Below are 18,412 nucleotides of genomic sequence, written 5' to 3'. Positions count from 1 at the left end.
TTAAAAAAAAATGAGTGGAGGCTGTTTGTAAAACAGTGGCTAAAAAGAGTACTAGTTGTAACTAAATTTCTCAGAGGCACTAATCATGTCCATGTCCATTAGAGTTCCCCTAAGAATTTCCCCCTCAGTAGGTGGTCCCATGGCCCACCTTTCAAATTGTATAGCTCTTACGCAAAAGTTGTTGAAAATGAAACTTGGGAAATAAGTTGCTCTTCAATCTGTTCTTGTACTCAAAAAACAAACAAACAAAAAAACACTCCTGGGGCCCTGTGTGGATTGTTGCTGGCTTAATGCAGACATTTCATCAAATTGTGATTTAAGGAAGGTTAACTTTGATTTGCTTGGGTCTGATTAATGAACTATAAATATGGCCATTATTTGTCCTCTAGAGGCTGTTGGAGAAATGAATGAATGTCAACTAATGAAATTGAGTGCTGATAGGAAAATGAAAGCAGAAATTTCTAAACCATGCTTTGCCTTCTGTATGTTTGGAAGCCAGACAATTGTTAGGTGTGATATGTGTTTTCACTGCTGAATTAGAAGCCCTTTAGGAAACCCCTCTGGTAAATGCTTGAATGGTGTGCATACAAATGTCTGGGTATTAGTGGTATAGGCTTGGATTCTAAGATGCTGACAGAAGAAGTACTTTCTCTTCCCTATCCTATATTGTTTAGGAATGCCCTACCTGCCCTCCTTCCATGAATTTCTTTAAGTTAACGTATACTAAGATCCAAACCATAGTCTCCAGTATTTACCATTTGACGGGTCAGGTGGCATCTACAACTAACCCAGGATCCCATGTTATATCCTCAGTTTCTGCTTTAGGATCATTGTTCTAAGTTTGGTCTTTTTGTTTACTCTGGTATCATGTGATAGTTAATGTGATAATAAAAAGTTAATGAGTACAGATGCCTAATGTAAATGCAGTTATACCAACAGAATTCTTTCTATGCTAATTGATACTTTTCAAGAGATCAGAAGAATCAGAATTGTGCTGACACATCATATTTCACCTAGTTGCAACACCGTTGGTATACTTGTGCTAAAGCAGTTGTAGCTGATCTACTTTGTGTTAAAGTTATGGAAAGGATACAAATAACTTGAATTAAGTGCAAATAAAATTAGTTTTTTGGGTAGCATTGTGAAGGAGGTGGGTAAGAGATACATAAGCAGTCTGTGTGGGAGAGTCAGTCTAAACAGTTGCCATAATTTATCCATAATTCTTAAATAATGCTGCTCTTAATCACGTAGGAGATCAGGAAAAGTTACATTTACTCCTTACAACATATCCTGCCAAATGAAAGGATGTGAGGAAGGCATGGGTTGTTGCCCACACATGATTAGGAAAATTGTCCTTAAACTATTTGTGACCAAAACCTTTTCAGCGTTATTGTCTAGACAAAATTGTAATAAACCTTACTATATAAAAATAAATAAGTCTAACTTCATTCCAGATGTGTGTGTAATTCTAATGGCTGCCCTTAATTCAACCACAGTCTCTGAGACATTCATATTATTTAGGTTAAGTATCACTGACATTACTTTGATACTGTTATAGACATAATGATAACATTTTACTAAATAACAGACCATGACAACTAAAGATTTCCGCTATGGGTATACTACATGTGTATTTGTTTCAGATTCCTTAAGGACTGTATAATTATTAGCTTTCAACGAACAGTGCTTCAAAGTTCAATTGAGCTAACTTTAAAGAATGACTGTGTATTATATATTTAACATTGAAATGCTTGTATACAGTTTAGTTTTTATAGATTACATGAAGTCTGATAATTTCCCATTCTTAGCAATGTTGTGATTCAGATACAATTGAAAATACCTGTATTGCATGCTCTAAAGATGTGCATGCACATAGTTAAACTGAATTTACTGTTACAAGATGTGGTGATGCCAGTAACTTAGATGGTTTTAAAGCAGGATTAGATAAATTCAGGGAGGATAGCTATCTGCTACCCCCATGGATCTTCTATTTACCTCAGCTGGACAGTGAACACTTGGACTGACTACAGTAGAAAAGGGATTAGAGGATGGGAGTTTCTTATCAGTGTGGTTCCAATATATATATATTTGTTTTCAGAACTTGACTTGGCATGACTTCATGTGTAAGTAAATCCTCTCTACCTAGATTATTATTTTTGTTGGGGGAGGGGGGTTGCATCAAGTGCTACATCTTATTGTCTTGAGTGGTTTGTAGAAATAGGCTTATGTGGCACTTGAAGTGATTGTGTGTTGTATTTCAGATTGTGTGTTGTATTGCAGCAGTAAAGATTTTGGAATTGAGTCTTCGCTAAATTCTGTTTTTTATAACTTGGTCTGTTACATTCAGCTGTTCAGTCTTGCAGAAACTTAATGACAACATTGCTCATAAAATCTAAGCTGAATGGTCAGTCCACTCGCAGTCATTGATGGGAAAATGTTGGAGTAATACTTTAAAATTATACTTGCCTTATACCCATCAGTTTTGACAGTTTGTACAGTGGGAGGAATGAGCATGCATCAACTTACACTTGAGGTGGGATTTCATGGCTCCATTTCATCTTCCATTGCCTTTGTAGTCTTTACCTGCCACCATAATACAAGCATCACCATAGTGATAGTGGTAGTGGTGGCTTGGTTGGGATAGGAAGATGTAGGCTGGGCTCTATGACTTCTTGCCACTCCTGCAGCTATGCTGCCATCTCTACAGTGTGATGGGTGGAGCTGGGTATATCAGGCCTATCCTTATCACTGTGATAGTGGGCCGATATCCAATGGCAGGGCGTATGTGCGTGTGTGTGCGTATTCATGTGAGAGAGGCAGACACTTTTCAAGGCTTGGTTGACCCCCATTTTTGATACCTGCCAGGAACTCAGGCATGTCAAGCAGGTAGTGACTGGAAGAATTTACTTAACATGAAACAGGTATCATGTTTCACTCAAAGAACAGAGATTAGTCTTATAGGCCCCTTCCAACCCTACTATTCTATGATTCTGTGATTCACTTTATTTCATTAAGGTAACAAAAATGAAATAAATCTAAAACTATACCTTAATTTAAAAACTTCTTGGAAATAAATAAATATTTTTCTAGGATGTTTTTAAAATTATGTATATATTTGGATGATTGTAGTTAAATAAAGAATAAACTTTAAATGAGTGTTTCATTAGTCTTAGAGTATTTGGTGGGCTTGCACTAAGAAAAATCAGTAGTTGCTAATTCTGAAGGTTTGGGGTCAAATTTAAACCAATTTTAAGGCAGTATGGAAAAGTTGTTGTGAGACTTTTATTCAGGAGCAAATTGATCAAATCTTATAGACTGATTTTTAGTATGCTGATATACATGAGGAAGTAATGGAAGAGGAGCTACAGCTTACAGAGTGCTAAAATATTGACATGTGGAAATCATAAGATGTAGTGTGGGTTCAACATGTAAGGTAATTTGCAGTGGTTTAAATACAGAAAACCCATTCTTTTATGTAGATGTAAAGACTAGTAAGTCTGTTGGCTTTCATTCTTAAGGATTGTAATTTGTGGGTTATGTTTTTAAAATTATGATTACATCCTGTATAAACAGTTTGGCTAACTGGATTTTAAGCAATGTGTATAAGCCAACGTCCTTACATACAAAGACTCAGTAATATTTAGTCAAGATACCTAAGGGAAACCTATTCTGTAAATATACATGTTACTTTGAGATACCTTTACTGTGTTTAGTTGCTACATCTCTCCAAAGTTTGAACTTTAGTTTTCTGACATAAGCTTTCAAAGTAGGTGAAGGCTGTTTTGTTATCAGGCTTCAAAATAAGCAAAGCTCTCTCACTTCACACAAGGAATTTGTATCAGTACAATCTTATATACACTACTTATACTCTTTACAGACAAGGAAACTAGTCCACTCATATGTTGGGCTTGAGTGTTTGTACCTGGTGTTGGACCAGAGACAGGTCGAGGATTCTGCTGGTGTACCAGCCATCCCTTCTGCCCATGAGTTCCTTGTCTGAGCTGGCTGGAAAAACCTCAGAAGCTTGTCTTGAGGGATTCATGCCGGGACCACTTTAATGGGGCCTGCTTAGGACTTCATGGCAGCCATGACAACTGTGGGGTGGTATACCTGTTCTATTTCTCCACCTCCATTGCATCCTCAAGTAGCTGTCCAGCAGAGCTTTCTCATGTGGTGAAAGGACTGGTACCTCTAGAGCCTGAAAGGGATATGCTGAAACCCTTGAAAGTCTGGTATGGCAAGTTTGCTAGACACTTTGAGGGTAAGGTTACTTGTGTTAGCTCTGACCTAGGTACCATCATTCATACAGTTCCACAGAAGGTTCACATTGTACTATTGGGTCTGCTTCAGTTACTACAGTCTGAGAATAAGGATATGGTACTTGAAAAGGTTCCAAGCAATTGTATTGTCTCTCAGTCCTTCCCCATCTTGGTTCCTTACATCAAGTTAAAGGGGACTCACCAGGTGGGCCTAGGAGGTAGTGACTTTGGAGTGGTCCCAGCCACCTTGAATCAGGCAGATGTGAGATCACTCTTTAAGAAAGCCTTGCTGGACTTGAAAGATTGTAACAACTATCACCAGGTCACAAATATCTCCTCCTTGGGCAACGCTCTCAAGAGGGTGGTGGGGGTCGAACTCCATATGCTATTCAATGAAACAGGTTATCTAGATCCATTTCAGTCTTGATTTAGGTCAAGGTTTATCACTGAAACAGCTTTGGTTGCCTGATGGATGACCTGTCTGGAAATGGGGAGTGTGATCCTGTTGATTCTCCTCAATCTCTCAGTGGCTTTTGATACTATTGAGCAAGGTATCTTGTTGAATTGGCCCTATGGAGGCCACAGAGATACAGTGGTTCTGATATTATCTGCAAGGCTGTTTTCAGAAGGTAGTATTGGAGGACTTCTGCTTGACCCCATGGCATTTCAGTTCTGGGGTCCCACAAGATTCCATCTTGTCAGCCATGCTTTTTAGCATCTATATGAAGCCACTGGGTGAAGTCCTCTGGGGATTTGCAGTGAGGCATCATCAATACACTGATGATATCCAGCTCTGTTTATCAGTGTCATCTGAATCAGGTGAACTGTGGATGTACTAAACTGTTGTGTGGATTTGGTAATGGGATAGATGAGGGCCAATAAACTGAAGCTGAAGCTGTAGGGTAAGTGGTTCCCAGTTCCAGGAAGCTGGTTCATTTCCATGCCCAATTCAAGTTGCTGGTGATTACCTTTAAAGCCCTAAATGGCTTGGGACCCAAATAACTGAAGGAATGTCTCCTCCTGAACAATCCTGTCTGTGCACTGAGATCTTCAGAAGAGGTCCTTCTCTCCCTCACTTTGGAATGCCCTCCCAAGGCAATTAAGATTGGCCCCAAGTTTTTATTCTTTTCAGCACCAATTTAAAATGTTTCTGCTTGCCCAGGCACATTGAGGAGAGTTTTAAAATGGATTTAAATTCACAGTCTAAATTTATTTTAGAGTTAAAAAAAAAAATTATTGGTTTGATGGCTTTCATGTCCTTTCATGTTTATATTTACATTATATTTTATGTTTCTGGCAATGAAGGAGCAGTATATAAAATTTAAAAAATAATAGATTAGCATGGATGATTCCTTAATGCTAATGTTTTCCCTTCCCCCTACGCTTTATCCTCCTTTCCTACTGCTCAAAACAACATAGCTTTAAAATGTCTACTCCTTCTATTATCATTAAGCTCCTGTGCCAAAAATAGTGATATAAAAGACTTAATGGAATAATTTAACATTTCTAGCCTAAAGAACCCAAAGAAGCTGAGTTTTGTAGTCTCTTGTAACTTGCAACCTTTGTTTGTAGAACTTTAGGTTTGTTTTATCCATCATGCTCTTGTGAGACAAGAATAGAACAAGTATTCTAGTTACTTTTTACTAATGTTATCTATTACCGCCAGGTAACAACCGAGCGGCCTTTTTTACAGAAGTTGTTTCGTCCTGTCGCTGCAGATGGACAGCTACATACACTGGGGGATCTCCTAAAAGACGTTTGCCCTGCTGCAATTAATCCTGAAGGTATGAGATGAAGACATGATAAAACATGTGCTTTCTTGCTTGTAATGTCTGGGGAATATATTTTTGATCATCTGCTATTTTAAAGGAAACATTATCAAGTTAGGTATTGGATGTGAGGTGTGGGGGCATTTGTAGTCATTTTTATCTTAACCAACATAATAATAGAATAATCATGATAAATATTAATATTCTTCAAGATGTAGATGTTGAAACCATGTATTTTGTAATATATAAGAGTAAACATGATAGATAGTGAAGAGCGGTGCTTGAATTTGAGTCTCGGTCAGTTGGACAGTGCACACTACCATACATGGGAGGTCTTAACAGTTAGAGTTGGGTAATTTTGCATAAAATCTGAACATCTAAAGACTGTGGGGAACCTGTTGCCTTCCTGATGGACTACAACTCTGACCATTGGCCATGCTGGCTGGGACTGATGGGAGTTGGAGTCCAATAACATCTGGAAGGTCACAGTTTCCCCGCCCCTAATCTAAGAAGTCACTGCGGGCAACACTTCTTCCCCCTACAAATAAACAAGCAGAAATGCTTGGTGACATGGGAGTGATTATACAATTACTTATATCTCCCCAGCTTGAAATAACTAGGGTATACATGATTAAAACCAGGTATAAAATAAATGCAACGGCTCTTTTATAGCACATTCGCTACAGTGGGATATGGTAAAGATCAATATATAACTGGACTGGCAAGAATGCACATTTTCTTCGCAAGCAATATAGTGATTTGAGTTGCATGTTGGTAAACTGAGCATGACTTGGAGCATCTCTAAATGTTTATCAGTAAAAGATACATTAGATCAGGGGCAGGCAAATTGGTGCCTTCTAGATGTTTTGTACTACAGCTCCCAGAGTCCCTGGCCATTGGCCATGGTGGTGGGGGCTTATCAGAGTTGTAGTTGAAAACATCTGGAAGGCACCAGGTTGCCTATCCCTGTGTTAGATCAGTAATTTTAATAAGGAATAAAATAAATAACTATGCTGAGAATTTTACTGAGAGGATTAAAAAGATTTACATAGCTTCAACATTTCCAGAAATTTGACATCTCTTGTCTTCGTATAAAAGTCCTCCTATTACATAATTTTTAGAAATCATTTTGGTGAGTAAATGCTGGGTAGAAATATATAAACACCTTGTCTTAACCATTTTATTAATGTATTAATCATTCTGAAAGAAAATTGTTCAGTTTTTCCAATGTGGGGGGGCATTTGCCCCCCATATTTTTCCGTGTTTTTTCGGGGGCTCCATAAGCAAGAGCACTTCCTTGAAAATGATCTTCCCATAACATAGCAGAAGCAAGGACTGACAGTTGGTAGCCAGAACAGCATTTTTATTGTTACATAAAATATAAATGTCTGTGATGTTTGGTTGACAGTCTAAATTAATAATTTGCTCAATAATAAATATACGTCAACCCTGGAAGAGAATGTTGCATTATGGTGTGCCTCTGTTCAGGATTCCACCAGCCATGCCATCTTCCATGATACTCCATATCCTTCTTCCCCTTTCCCTCATTTTCCAGGGTTTCTCCAGCAGTTATCATTCCATTCCAGCTTAGCATGGTCTGTCATCATTGGACTGTTGGTGTGATTGAGTTACCATGTGATAGCCCAACCGTCAGAGCTGAAGGGAATGGGAAAGCAGGGAAAATTGCCTTTTCCACAAGCATGGCTAGGAGCCTTAGCCAGACTGCTGCAGTGGTTGATTCATAGGTACTTAGTTGTAGTTGGAAATTCGGTACTTAATATACCTAATATAATTAGGTATAATAGAAAAGGCTTTAGGCCTTTTCACCTGGCCATTTCAGCATGTAATAGCCACCAGAAAAACACTGCCTCTCTTGACTTTCTATCCCATTGTATCAGCTGTTATAGGTAGGATTCTGCTTGGATTGGCTCTATTTATTTATTTACAATATTTATATACCGTGCCACATTAGAAGATTTCAGAGCGGTGAACAACATGGTAAAAGAATAAAACAGCAGGTTAAAAGAGCTAAAACATTTTTTAAAAAGACACCCCAACAAAGTGGAATTTAACAAAACATGGCTGGTCATGCAAGGAAGGCCTCTTGAAATACCAACGTCTTCAGGAGGTGCTGGAAAGAACACAATGTTGGCGCCTGCCTGGCCTCTAAACACAGGGAATTCCACAGGAAGGGGGCCACCACACTGAAGGCTCTTTTCCTGGTGGACTCCAACCAGGCCATGGGTTCATGTGGAACCACTAGGAACATGCTCTCTGATGACCTCAGTGACCGGGCAGGTTGGTAAAGGAGGCGCTCTCTCAGGTATCCTGGTCATAAGTTGTTTGCGGACCGGAAGATCGGCAGGACAGCAGTTCGAGACCCGAGTGCCGCGTGACGGAGTGAGCTCCCGTCTTCAGTCCCAGCTCCTGCCAACCTAGCAGTTTGAAAGCAAGAAACTGCAAGTAGATAAATAGGTACCACCTCGGCGGGAAAGGTAACAGCGTTCCGTGCACCTCGGTGTTCAGTCATGCTGGCCACATGACCACGGAAGCGTCTTCGGACAGCGCTGGCTCTTCGGCTTAGAAACGGGGATAAGCACTGCACCCTAGAGTCGGACATGACTGGTTGGGGACACCTTTACCTTTTATCTTTTTACACTAGTACTAATACCTTAAACCTGGCCTGGTAGTGAATAGGCAGCCAGTGCAGTTCCCTCAGCAGTTACATGCTGAAAAGGGGCAGCTCCCGATAACAGCCGAGCTGCTGCATTCTGCACTAGCTCCAGCTTCCGGACCAGCCTTAAGGGTAGCCCCACATAGAGTGCATTGCAGTAATCCAGTCTTGAGGTTACTAATGCCTGTACCACTGTGGTCAAGCTATCCCTGTCCAGGAGAGGCTGTAGGTGGTGAACCAGCCAAAGCTGGTAAAAGGTACTCTGAGCTGCTGCAACCACTTGGGCCTCCACCGACAATGATGGATCTAGGAGTACCCCCAGATTACGGACCTGATCTTTCAGAGGGAGTGCAACCCCATCCAGAACAGGCAATGAGCCTATCTCCTGGACCTGAGAACCACTCATCCACAGGGCTTCTGTCTTGCCAGGATTCAGCTTCAGTTTATTAGCCCTCATCCAGCCCATTACTGAGTCTAGGCACTGATTCAGGACTTGCACAGCCTCTCCTGATTCAGATGTCACAGGGAGATAGAGCTGCATGTCATCAGCATACTGATGGTATTTAGCTCCAGATCCCCTAATGACTACTCCCAGCAGCTTCATATAGATGAAGCTTTTGGCATGTCACTTTGGATAGTCAAATAACAACACTTAGCAGTGGTGTGGCAGAAGCATATTGTGATGAATCCCGGATGTGCTGGTAGCAGGGGTTGACAAATTTCAGCTGGCAACCACAATAATTTGCTCCTAGCCCATCTCCAAGTTTGAAGTTGGAAAGGTGAGTGAGGAATCATTCATGTAATCTGCCCTGTGTCCCCAGTCATCCTCTCCAGATTGGACCTGGAGAGGGGAAGAGGAATTGTCCCCTCAGTTACGCTGGGCTTTTCAAGGTGCTTGGAGCATCTTGGGAGCCCAGCACCAAAATAAGAAGCCCTAGACCTCCTCCCAACCTTGGCAACGGGGGAAAAACAGAGATCTTCACTAGTTGTACTGTGTTTCTGAAGTGCTTGGAGCATCTCCAAAACACAATACAATTCCAGTGAGAATCTGACCTTCCCAGCTCCAAGTTTTGTAAGAAGGCTGGGGCTTGACTCTGTCACATTTGTCAGAGGGCAATGGGACACTTGTTGTGACAAGCAGAATTGTGAACTGCTGACTGGTAGATACAAAAAGAAGCCTTGCCACAGGCTAAAATGATTAGGAGTTGCAAAAGGCAAGTTTTTTCCTGTGGTTTCTACACTCATGTGAAAAAGCCCTCAGTTTGAAATTTACTCATTGACAGTATAACTGCTGATTTCACATTGTCACTTCTATCAGACATTCTCTTCTGCCTTGTTCTCCCAATTTTTCAATTTTTCTGTGTCCAAATGTATTAAATACTTAAGCATCAACAAATGTAATTGCAGCATAGGTCAGGAATAAGTTTTAGGTGCTGTGACTTTATTCATTTATCTCACACACAGTACAAGCCTGGAAAAAGTTTTAAGTATTAGGGTTTATATTTTTCTTATAAACAGCACTCCCCTTCTGTTTGTGATCATGGGATAAAAGCTGTCTAAGCTTGTATATGTACTTTTTTTACTACTACATCATGTAGCGTGCTCTTAAGATTGAGATCTCATTCCCCAGGAAGCATTTTCTGCTGAAGATTAATTGTCCTTTTAAAGTCAGTGTTTGATGTATTAGTTTTGGCTGGCTATATCCTGACTCAGTTTAACCCTCTTTGACCTGACCCCACTGGCTATTACCACCGTGGCTAAGGAAGAAATCCTTCAGCATGATGTATGTAGCACAGCCTCCAAGCCTGTGGTTCACAGCTTGGATTAAATTAGCTGGATTTCTATTGATCCACAAAGAAGCAAAAACTGTTGGATCAGGGCTGTCTATATTTTCACAAGTTTGCTCATCTTTATCTTACTGTCAGTTGAAAGCATTAAAAGTAGGAATGTGAAGTAACATAGCCCAAATGGAGGAAGTATGGAATGTAAAGGTGTAACCATTTCAGTTTCTTAAACTTCCCAGCAACTACAAATCTTTCATCTCAATGCACAAATACACATTTACTTGCACTGTTGTGTTTTGTTGTTACTACTTGGGTTCTAGAATCATGTAGAGCTAGTGTAGGGTATTTATTAAGGTTAAGACCATAAGCTTAGCTTCCCAGTTCAAATAACAACTCTTAACACCAACAGCTCCCTGTCTGACCTGGTTTGCATGTCACAATAAGCCACAGTGGGTTTGTGTCAGCATGGCTTATTGTGATGTCTGACCCTGGCAGATACGATTCAGTGTGGTTTGTTAACCACGCACAAGTCGCCCTGAGAACCAATGACTTCTTGTTGGCTTGTTGAGGGTGGCTTGTTCTCAGGGTGGCTTGGCATGACATGCGAACCCAGCAGCATGGCTTGTCAGTGGCTTCTCAGCATGGGCTACAGGGCCACCTGGCAAGAACAGCGAAAAGCCAGCCACTCCTCACTAGTGCTGTCTCCAGCCTCTCTCATCTCTTGTCAGTGATGTCTCCCCCTCCGCCGATACTGAAATGGCATTTGGAAATGTCCATAACTTGTTCACAACTTCTTCCTTTTTTCAGTGCTTCAGAAGTACCAAAAAATGGGTTCATAATTTTTTCCCCTGGTCCTTCGCAAGTGCACTAATTCACCTTTCCAGTGTGTAGAGTCCGCAGTAGTACAGTTGATTTGTCAATTTCCTCATAAATTACCTACTCCGTTTTGGTGCTTCCCTTGACAGCTTTTGGAATTCACACTCAAGGGAAGCCCTGAAGTGGAGTAGGTAATTTACAAGGAAATTGACAAATCAACTGTATTACTGCACATTGTACATAGTGAACAGGTGAATCTGCACACTTGCAAAGGACCAGGGGGAAAGAATAACAAAAAAATAACAAATTACAAACCCATTTGCACACTTGAGAAGCACCCAAAAAGGAAAAAAAAGAAGACGCTTTCGAATGAAGTAATTGCTCCAAAAAGGGGTTGTGATTGGGGTGGGGAGCCAATAAACTCAACTTGTCAATTCAAGATGTACTGGAGAATAAAATTGACACTTCTCAGTTTCCTCCCCCACTTTCATGTTTCCCTTGACCCTGAACTCCAAAAGCAGCAGCTGAATGGGACAGAACTATTGGGGTAGGGAGGTGTATGTATTTACTATGAAAACAGGTTTGCTTTTTAATTTTATTTTTCTGTTGTTCACAAGTGCGCACTTGCACGCAGAAAAATGAAATTAAAAAGCGATTCCATTTTCACAGTAAGTACATATGCTCATCCACACACAAGCCCAATAATTCCATCCCATTCAACTGCCGCTTTCGGAGTTCAGGGTCAAGGGAAGCACTTGAAGTGGTGGTGGGGGAAATGACAAGTTTCAGTTCAAGCTGTAATGGAGTGAGAGGATGAAATTGACAAGTAGGATTTCAACACATACAGAGGGGATATTGATCTGAACTGCTGAAGAAAGTAAATAGTGGACAGGTGATTGTGCCGCAAAGACCCATGGGATATATGCCAGGAGCAGGAGGGAGGACTAAGGGGGAAACAAGCCACCCTTCTGTAATATGCCAATTAAAAAATATTGATTTGCCTTACAGGATTGTTCTTAGACTTATATAGTGAGAGCACTTGGAAAATAACGGTACAAATAGCAGTGTGTAGTTAACGAAAGTATGTCCCTTTTTTATGGTACAGAATATAGTGATGTTGAGCTTAGGTTCTATTGTCATTTAGTGACACTAGTGCTGAGGAAAAGGTGAACTGTTTTGGCAGGATATTACCAATTGAATGGACACCCCTTTATCATAGAATCATATAATAGTAGGGTTGGAAGGGGCCTACAAGACTATCAAGTCCAACCCCCTGCTCTGTGCAGGAATCCAAGTCAAAGCATCCCTGACAAGTGGCTGTCTAGCTTCATCTTGAATGCCTCCAGTGTGGGAGAGCCCACTATCTTCCTAGGTAATAGGTTCCATTGTCGTATTGCTCCAACAGTCAGGAGGTTTTCCCTGACATTCAGCCGGAATCTGGCTTCTTGTAACTTGAGCCCATTATTCCGTGTCCTGCACTCTGGGATGATCGAGAAGAGATCCTGGCCTTCCTCTCTGTGACAACCTTTCACGTACTTGAAGAGCACTATCGTGTCTCCCCTCAGTCTTCTCAAGTCTAAACATGCCCAGTTCTTTCAGTCTCCCTTCATAGGGCTTTGTTTCCAGTCCCCTGATCATCTTCGTTGCCCTCCTCTGAACCCTCTCCAGTTTGTCTGCATCCTTCTTAAAGTGTGGTGCCTAGAACTGGACACAGTACTCCAGATGAGGCCTAACCAGTGCTGAGTAGATCCTTGGCAAGTCCATCAAATGAGGAGAAAATATGAGAGTGATCAAGCTCTCTAATGTGTCTAGATGGGACATGCCAGCTTTCTGGACAAAGCCACTGCCCTCCACCCACCCAGGTAGTTCACATAAACATTTTTTAAAAGAAAATAGAATAATTTTTTTTAATTACAACCAAAATTCTTATTACAGCCACTAAACTCAAAACAGTATACAGACCAGTACAGCAATTCAGATAAAACAAATTAAAAATGAAACAGAGCAGCAGTTTAAACAATAATTGAGCCCACTGCATTAGTTAAAAGCAGATTGAAAGGTTTTCAAGGCCTATTTAAAAGCTAACCAACATGGGGACAAACATATATCCTTTGGGAGGGAGTTCCAGAAATATGAACCCACCACTAGAAAGGCCCTTTCTCAAGTGGCTGTCAATCAGTGGGACTTGCTGGTGGGCCTGTTATCAGGGCCCCTAAGGCTGAGCTAAAGGTATGGGCAAGTTTGTATGGGTGCCGCCTGTTCTTCAGATATCCTCAGCCCAAACCATTTAGGCCTTTAAAGGTCAATACCCCCCTTTCCAAAATTTCTGGCTCAAGACTACAGAGTTACTCCTGAGAAAATGGTTAAGCATGCCCCTCTTTGTTTGCAGAGCTGTTATCTCAGGGTTGAATCTTAATGAAATAGCAGTTATGCAATACATTCCATAGCTCAATATTATGATTCTATGTATATTGGTAATGCTACATTTCTCTTGCTGGAATCTGCAAAAGCATTGTAGGTAACAATGCTTTGCTTGTTGAAAAACCCCAGAGCAGGTTTAGTGACAAATTTCTACCATGTGGAACTTTTTCCATACAGTTTCCATACAGTTTCATTCCAAACAGCCAACCATGCCATTTTGTAAAGTTATATATCAGGCTGTATCAAAACTGCAATCCCAGATGTAATTCAGTACATCCTTGTTGTTGAAACTGCCTGCTCCCCCCCCCCATTTTCCTAAATAAAAGTTTTAAAATTGCTAAACATCTTTAAAATGCTCTTGCCTTAATTAGAAAGCACGTATAAGGATTTTTTTTAATGTCTGAAGGTTTTTTGTTTGTTAGCATGTTTTGTCTTTTGTCATATTGACACTTTGGGGTTGGCAGTGAGTCTCTTATGTCTGGATTCTTCAAAAAGATCTAAAAACAACACACAAATGTCTTGTTATTAATGGTATAGGCTTGGATTCTAAGATGTTAACCCGAAGTACACAGAAGAAAAGCTTCCTACTTCCTCTTCCCTTTCCTATATTGTTTAGGAATGCCCTACCTGCCCTCCTTCCATGAATTTCCTTACATTATACTAAGATCCAAACCATAGTCTTCAACATTCACCATTTGAAGGGTCAGGTGCCATCTACAACTAAGGATCCCATGTTTTTTTCTCAGTCTCTGCTTTAGGATCTCTGTTCTGAGTTTGATCTTTTTGTTCACTCTGGTATCATGTGATAGTATAAATAATAAAAAAGATAATGAGTTCAGATGCCTAATGTAAATGCAGTTATACCAGCAGAATTCTTTCTATGCTAATTGATACCTCTCTCTTCAAGAGATCAGAAGACTCAGAACTATGCACATAGACCATATTTTACCTAGCTACATCTAGGTACTTTTGCTATACTGTGCCAAGGCAGTTGTAGTTGGTAGAAAACACTACTACTGTTGTAGTTCATGTTAAAGTTATGGAAAGGATACAAATAACTTGAATTAAGTGCAAATAAAATTAGTATTTTGGGTAGCATTTTGAAGGAGGTGGGTAAGAGATACATAAGCAGTCTGTGGGGTAAGAGATACATAAGCAGTCTGTGTGGGAGAGTTAGTCTAAACAGTTGCCATAATTTATCCATAGTTCTTAAATAATGCTGCTCTCAATCATGTAGGACATCAAGAAAATTACATTTACTCCTTATAACATATCCTGCCAAATGAAAGGATGTAAGGAATATCTGATCAGACACTGTGATCAGTGTACTGAATTGGATCCAGACTTAGTCATATTTAGAGTATATCCACTGAAATCAATAGGGCTTAAGTCAGTCATCACTAACTTAAGTCCCATTGATTTCAATGGCTGTAGAGTATTACTAAAGGTGGATCCAACCCATTGTGTCCCCTAAGGATTCCTTCTTCCCTCCCCTCTTCTTGTGAGTTACTGTTGGTTTTGCGTTCGAATCACACTTATTTGGCAGTTCCACTCAAATCCTGTTAAACACCTTTTGATTTAAGGAATCTTCGAATGCCCTATTTAAGGCCATTAGATATTTTAATTACAACTTCATAGCAGACAGAAATATAAATCATTTACAGCCTTATTAAAATTACATCTGTTTCAACAAATGACAGTCAACAGTGCATCAGTTGTTTTATGTTTCATATAACAAAACTTTCCAGTAACTTTTAAAAGTTCACTTGAATTCAAAGGTTTTTAGCTTTGACTTTCTCCATGACAGTCTTTCCAGCTGTTCATTCAGTTAAAATATGCAGTAGTAAGATAATAATCAGCACAACAAAGCAAGGATTCTACAGAATTTCCCCTTGTAATGAAAACGTGCCTCTTAATTCAAGCATGTTTTAGCCTCTGAATGTTTGATTAGTGGCCTTTCTCTCTCTGTCTTGGAATTAGATGGTGAAAAGAAGACTCAAGTGGTGATTCATGGAATAGAACCAATGTTGGAGACGCCAGTACAGTGGCTAAGTGAACATATGAGTTATCCTGATAATTTTCTTCACATCAGTGTTATCCCCCAACCTGCAGATTGAAGTGTCAGCCTATATGTATGAGAATCAGCCTTTGATTGGAGTAACAAAATCAACTCACTTGGTGAAGAGGACTTGACCAGAAATCTTTGCTGCTGCAAGCCAAACAGGAAGAAAGATCCTTCATGTGATAAGAGCAGCTGGGCTAGCCATATTTTGCATCAGACGTGTTTTCTCCACTGCCACCATTAACTTCAAATGTGACATGAGAAACTGTATAAGGCTGCTGCTGCAAGTCTTCTGTTTTCTAGTTAAAAATATGAAGCTGAGAGCATGAGGAGTAAGTGGAAATATGTGCCACTTTGTATTTCCTATTAATCAATAAACGGGGATATTTTCTAAAGTTGCAATAGCTTGTCTTTAGAGTGAAAATGCTGGTTTATTCTAAAAAATTAGACAAGCAGTTCTATTAATATTAACTTGGAGAAACTCTTTATAAAAAAAAAATTGAAACTACGCTAAACTCTTTCCTTCCAGATTTCATATGCAAGCTATCGTTTAAATTTTATATAGGCAGTTAGATTTTTAAACAACTATCACAGCATGTTTTGTATTACACAAGTTAAATTCTGTTCCTAAACGTATTACTTGAAAAAGTCTTACTGACTTCAGTATAATTTATTTTCATGTAATATATTAAGGGTTATTGCATAATTTATATGCTGATAACTGCTGAATATATTCAGATATGTATGCCATATTGAAACAAGTACTAAGATAGTAGGGATGTATACAAAGGTGTCCATCTACCCGTGGAACAAACACTACTGACGGAACAGATTCTCTTTCTCTCTTGCAGCCCCCATGCTCTGGAGGGTTGAAAGATCCACAGGAGGAGAATTGAAGAGTGCAAGCATGTGGGATACCAGGGGCCGAGAGGAAGGGGAAGGCCTGTTGCATGAGTGGAAGTCTGCTTGTATGATGAAGGATGGATAAAAGCTGTCTAAGCTTGTATATTTATAGTGTAGGATACCTTTTATTGGAACACTGTAGATTTTTTTCCTTCTAAACATCCAGAAATATATAAACCCCAATTCAAGAATCAGGTATGCAGCGGTATTCTATATGTATGGAGCTCATTCCTGCCAAATGGTTTATCATCACTGATTTGACGTTTTAAAGGAAAAGGCCTGGATTTGCTCTCCTCAACCCCAAGCACGTTGGAGCAGATAGCACTGATCATCTCTTAATTGAACCAAAGCCCCAGCCACTGGCTGTAGTGTTCATCCTGCTTCCCAGAGGTACTCTTCTGTCTGTGTGGGGACAGTTCCAGTAAAGTAGTTCTGGGCAACTGTCATAAAAAAGGGGAAAAGACTCATATTGTCATACCATACTTACTCCGCATAAAGTAGGAGGTGCTTATGCAGAGCTGGCACCAGAAGGTGACATAATCTGGTATTTGCTGGGCTGTCAAGTTCAGGATTGCTGTTCTCATAAGGTTGGAGGCAGCATAAGAAAATGTCTAGTTTGGGTACCTCTCCTCCTGCCACCTGCAGAGGACCAGTGAGGGTGCTTTAGCTGAGAATTCCCAGTTGGGGCCAACGCTAATGGGAGAGAGAGGGATAGAAAAGTCCTGGAAGGAAAATGGAATTTTTTAAAATTAAAACCAAAACAAAAACTGAAGGAAAATAAAGTTTAAATGAATTGACCTTAAATTTTGGAGAAAAGGCAAGTGTTCTACAAGAAGAAAAACGTCTTAATGCTACAAAGGAGGCATTCTACTTCACAGTATTCCAGAACAGTTATGGGACTTTTCCAGAAATTATGGGACTACAATTTGTAAACCAGGGATTTAACAGTATACCTTAAAATTATCTGTGTTGATCCAGAATTATCATTGGAAGAATTGGAGATTCCTTCACACTCTTTTGGCTAATACTTTCCCCAGCATTCTTAAGAAGAACCTGAAAGTCTTGTATTGATAGGAATAAAGGCTTGGTGTAAAGGAGAATTGTCACCTGTGGCAATCTTCCCCACCCTCCCATTTAGTAACTAAGAAACAATCAGAAGAAGTGTTTGGGAATATCATTGTTATACTAAACTCTTGCCTAACTGCTCTGCCCTGTACCGTCCTTCTAAATGTGACTCTTTTTTCAAGGCCTTTAGCAATTACTAAGTGTATAAAGCTTTCTTTAAAATAAAGACAACAAAAATTTTCATTTACTGTACAAATTGTTTCCTTTTTAATTATTTAACTGCATATATTTAAAAAGAATTAAAGTAGTATTTTGTCAAAGTTGCAGCACTGTTGAACTGAAAAATGATTTCATAATGTTGATTAAGTGGAGAAGTGATATATAGGCAGCTGAGTCCTATTCACATGCTGTACTGCTTTACACATCTATAACAAATAACACTTAAGATAATTGAAGGAAATGGTTACCTGGCATTAAACAATTAAGGTTTTCCTGCCTCTCACAAACCACATTTTTACTACATTTGTGTTTTAAACACAGAGGGCAACATCCATTCTTGCTTGGGACGTCTCCTCTCACCTGCTTCCCAGATCTGTTCTAGAGGGTCCCCAAACCCTCTGCAGCAGATTTTGGGAGCACACAAGATAGAGAGAATCCAT

General features: G+C 39.9%; 1 protein-coding gene across 4 annotated transcripts in view; it reads left to right on the top strand.

The window, feature by feature from the left end:
• Positions 1-18,078, top strand: part of ATG5 (autophagy related 5) — a 51,440-nt gene extending 33,362 nt beyond the window's left edge. For 2 of the 4 annotated variants that reach the window (XM_084827212.1, XM_084827213.1), the window contains 2 exons: positions 5,926-6,043; positions 15,704-18,078. In XM_084827212.1, coding sequence (XP_084683338.1) covers positions 5,926-6,043; positions 15,704-15,840 — 255 coding nt within the window. In that variant the 3' untranslated portion in view covers positions 15,841-18,078. Of the gene's footprint in view, positions 1-2,098; positions 2,124-5,925; positions 6,044-15,703 lie in introns of all 4 variants that reach the window. The other 2 variants (XM_084827214.1, XM_084827215.1) reach the window with 2 other exon arrangements.
• The last annotated feature ends 334 nt before the right edge of the window (positions 18,079-18,412 follow it).

This window comes from Heloderma suspectum, chromosome 1, assembly GCF_057233095.1.
Source record: "Heloderma suspectum isolate Gila_16-S chromosome 1, 16-S_ref, whole genome shotgun sequence".
In the NCBI taxonomy this organism is placed as follows: Eukaryota; Metazoa; Chordata; class Lepidosauria; order Squamata; family Helodermatidae; genus Heloderma; species Heloderma suspectum.
The sequence above is the reverse complement of the archived record's forward strand: the minus strand, read 5'-3'. Positions and strand labels throughout refer to the sequence as shown.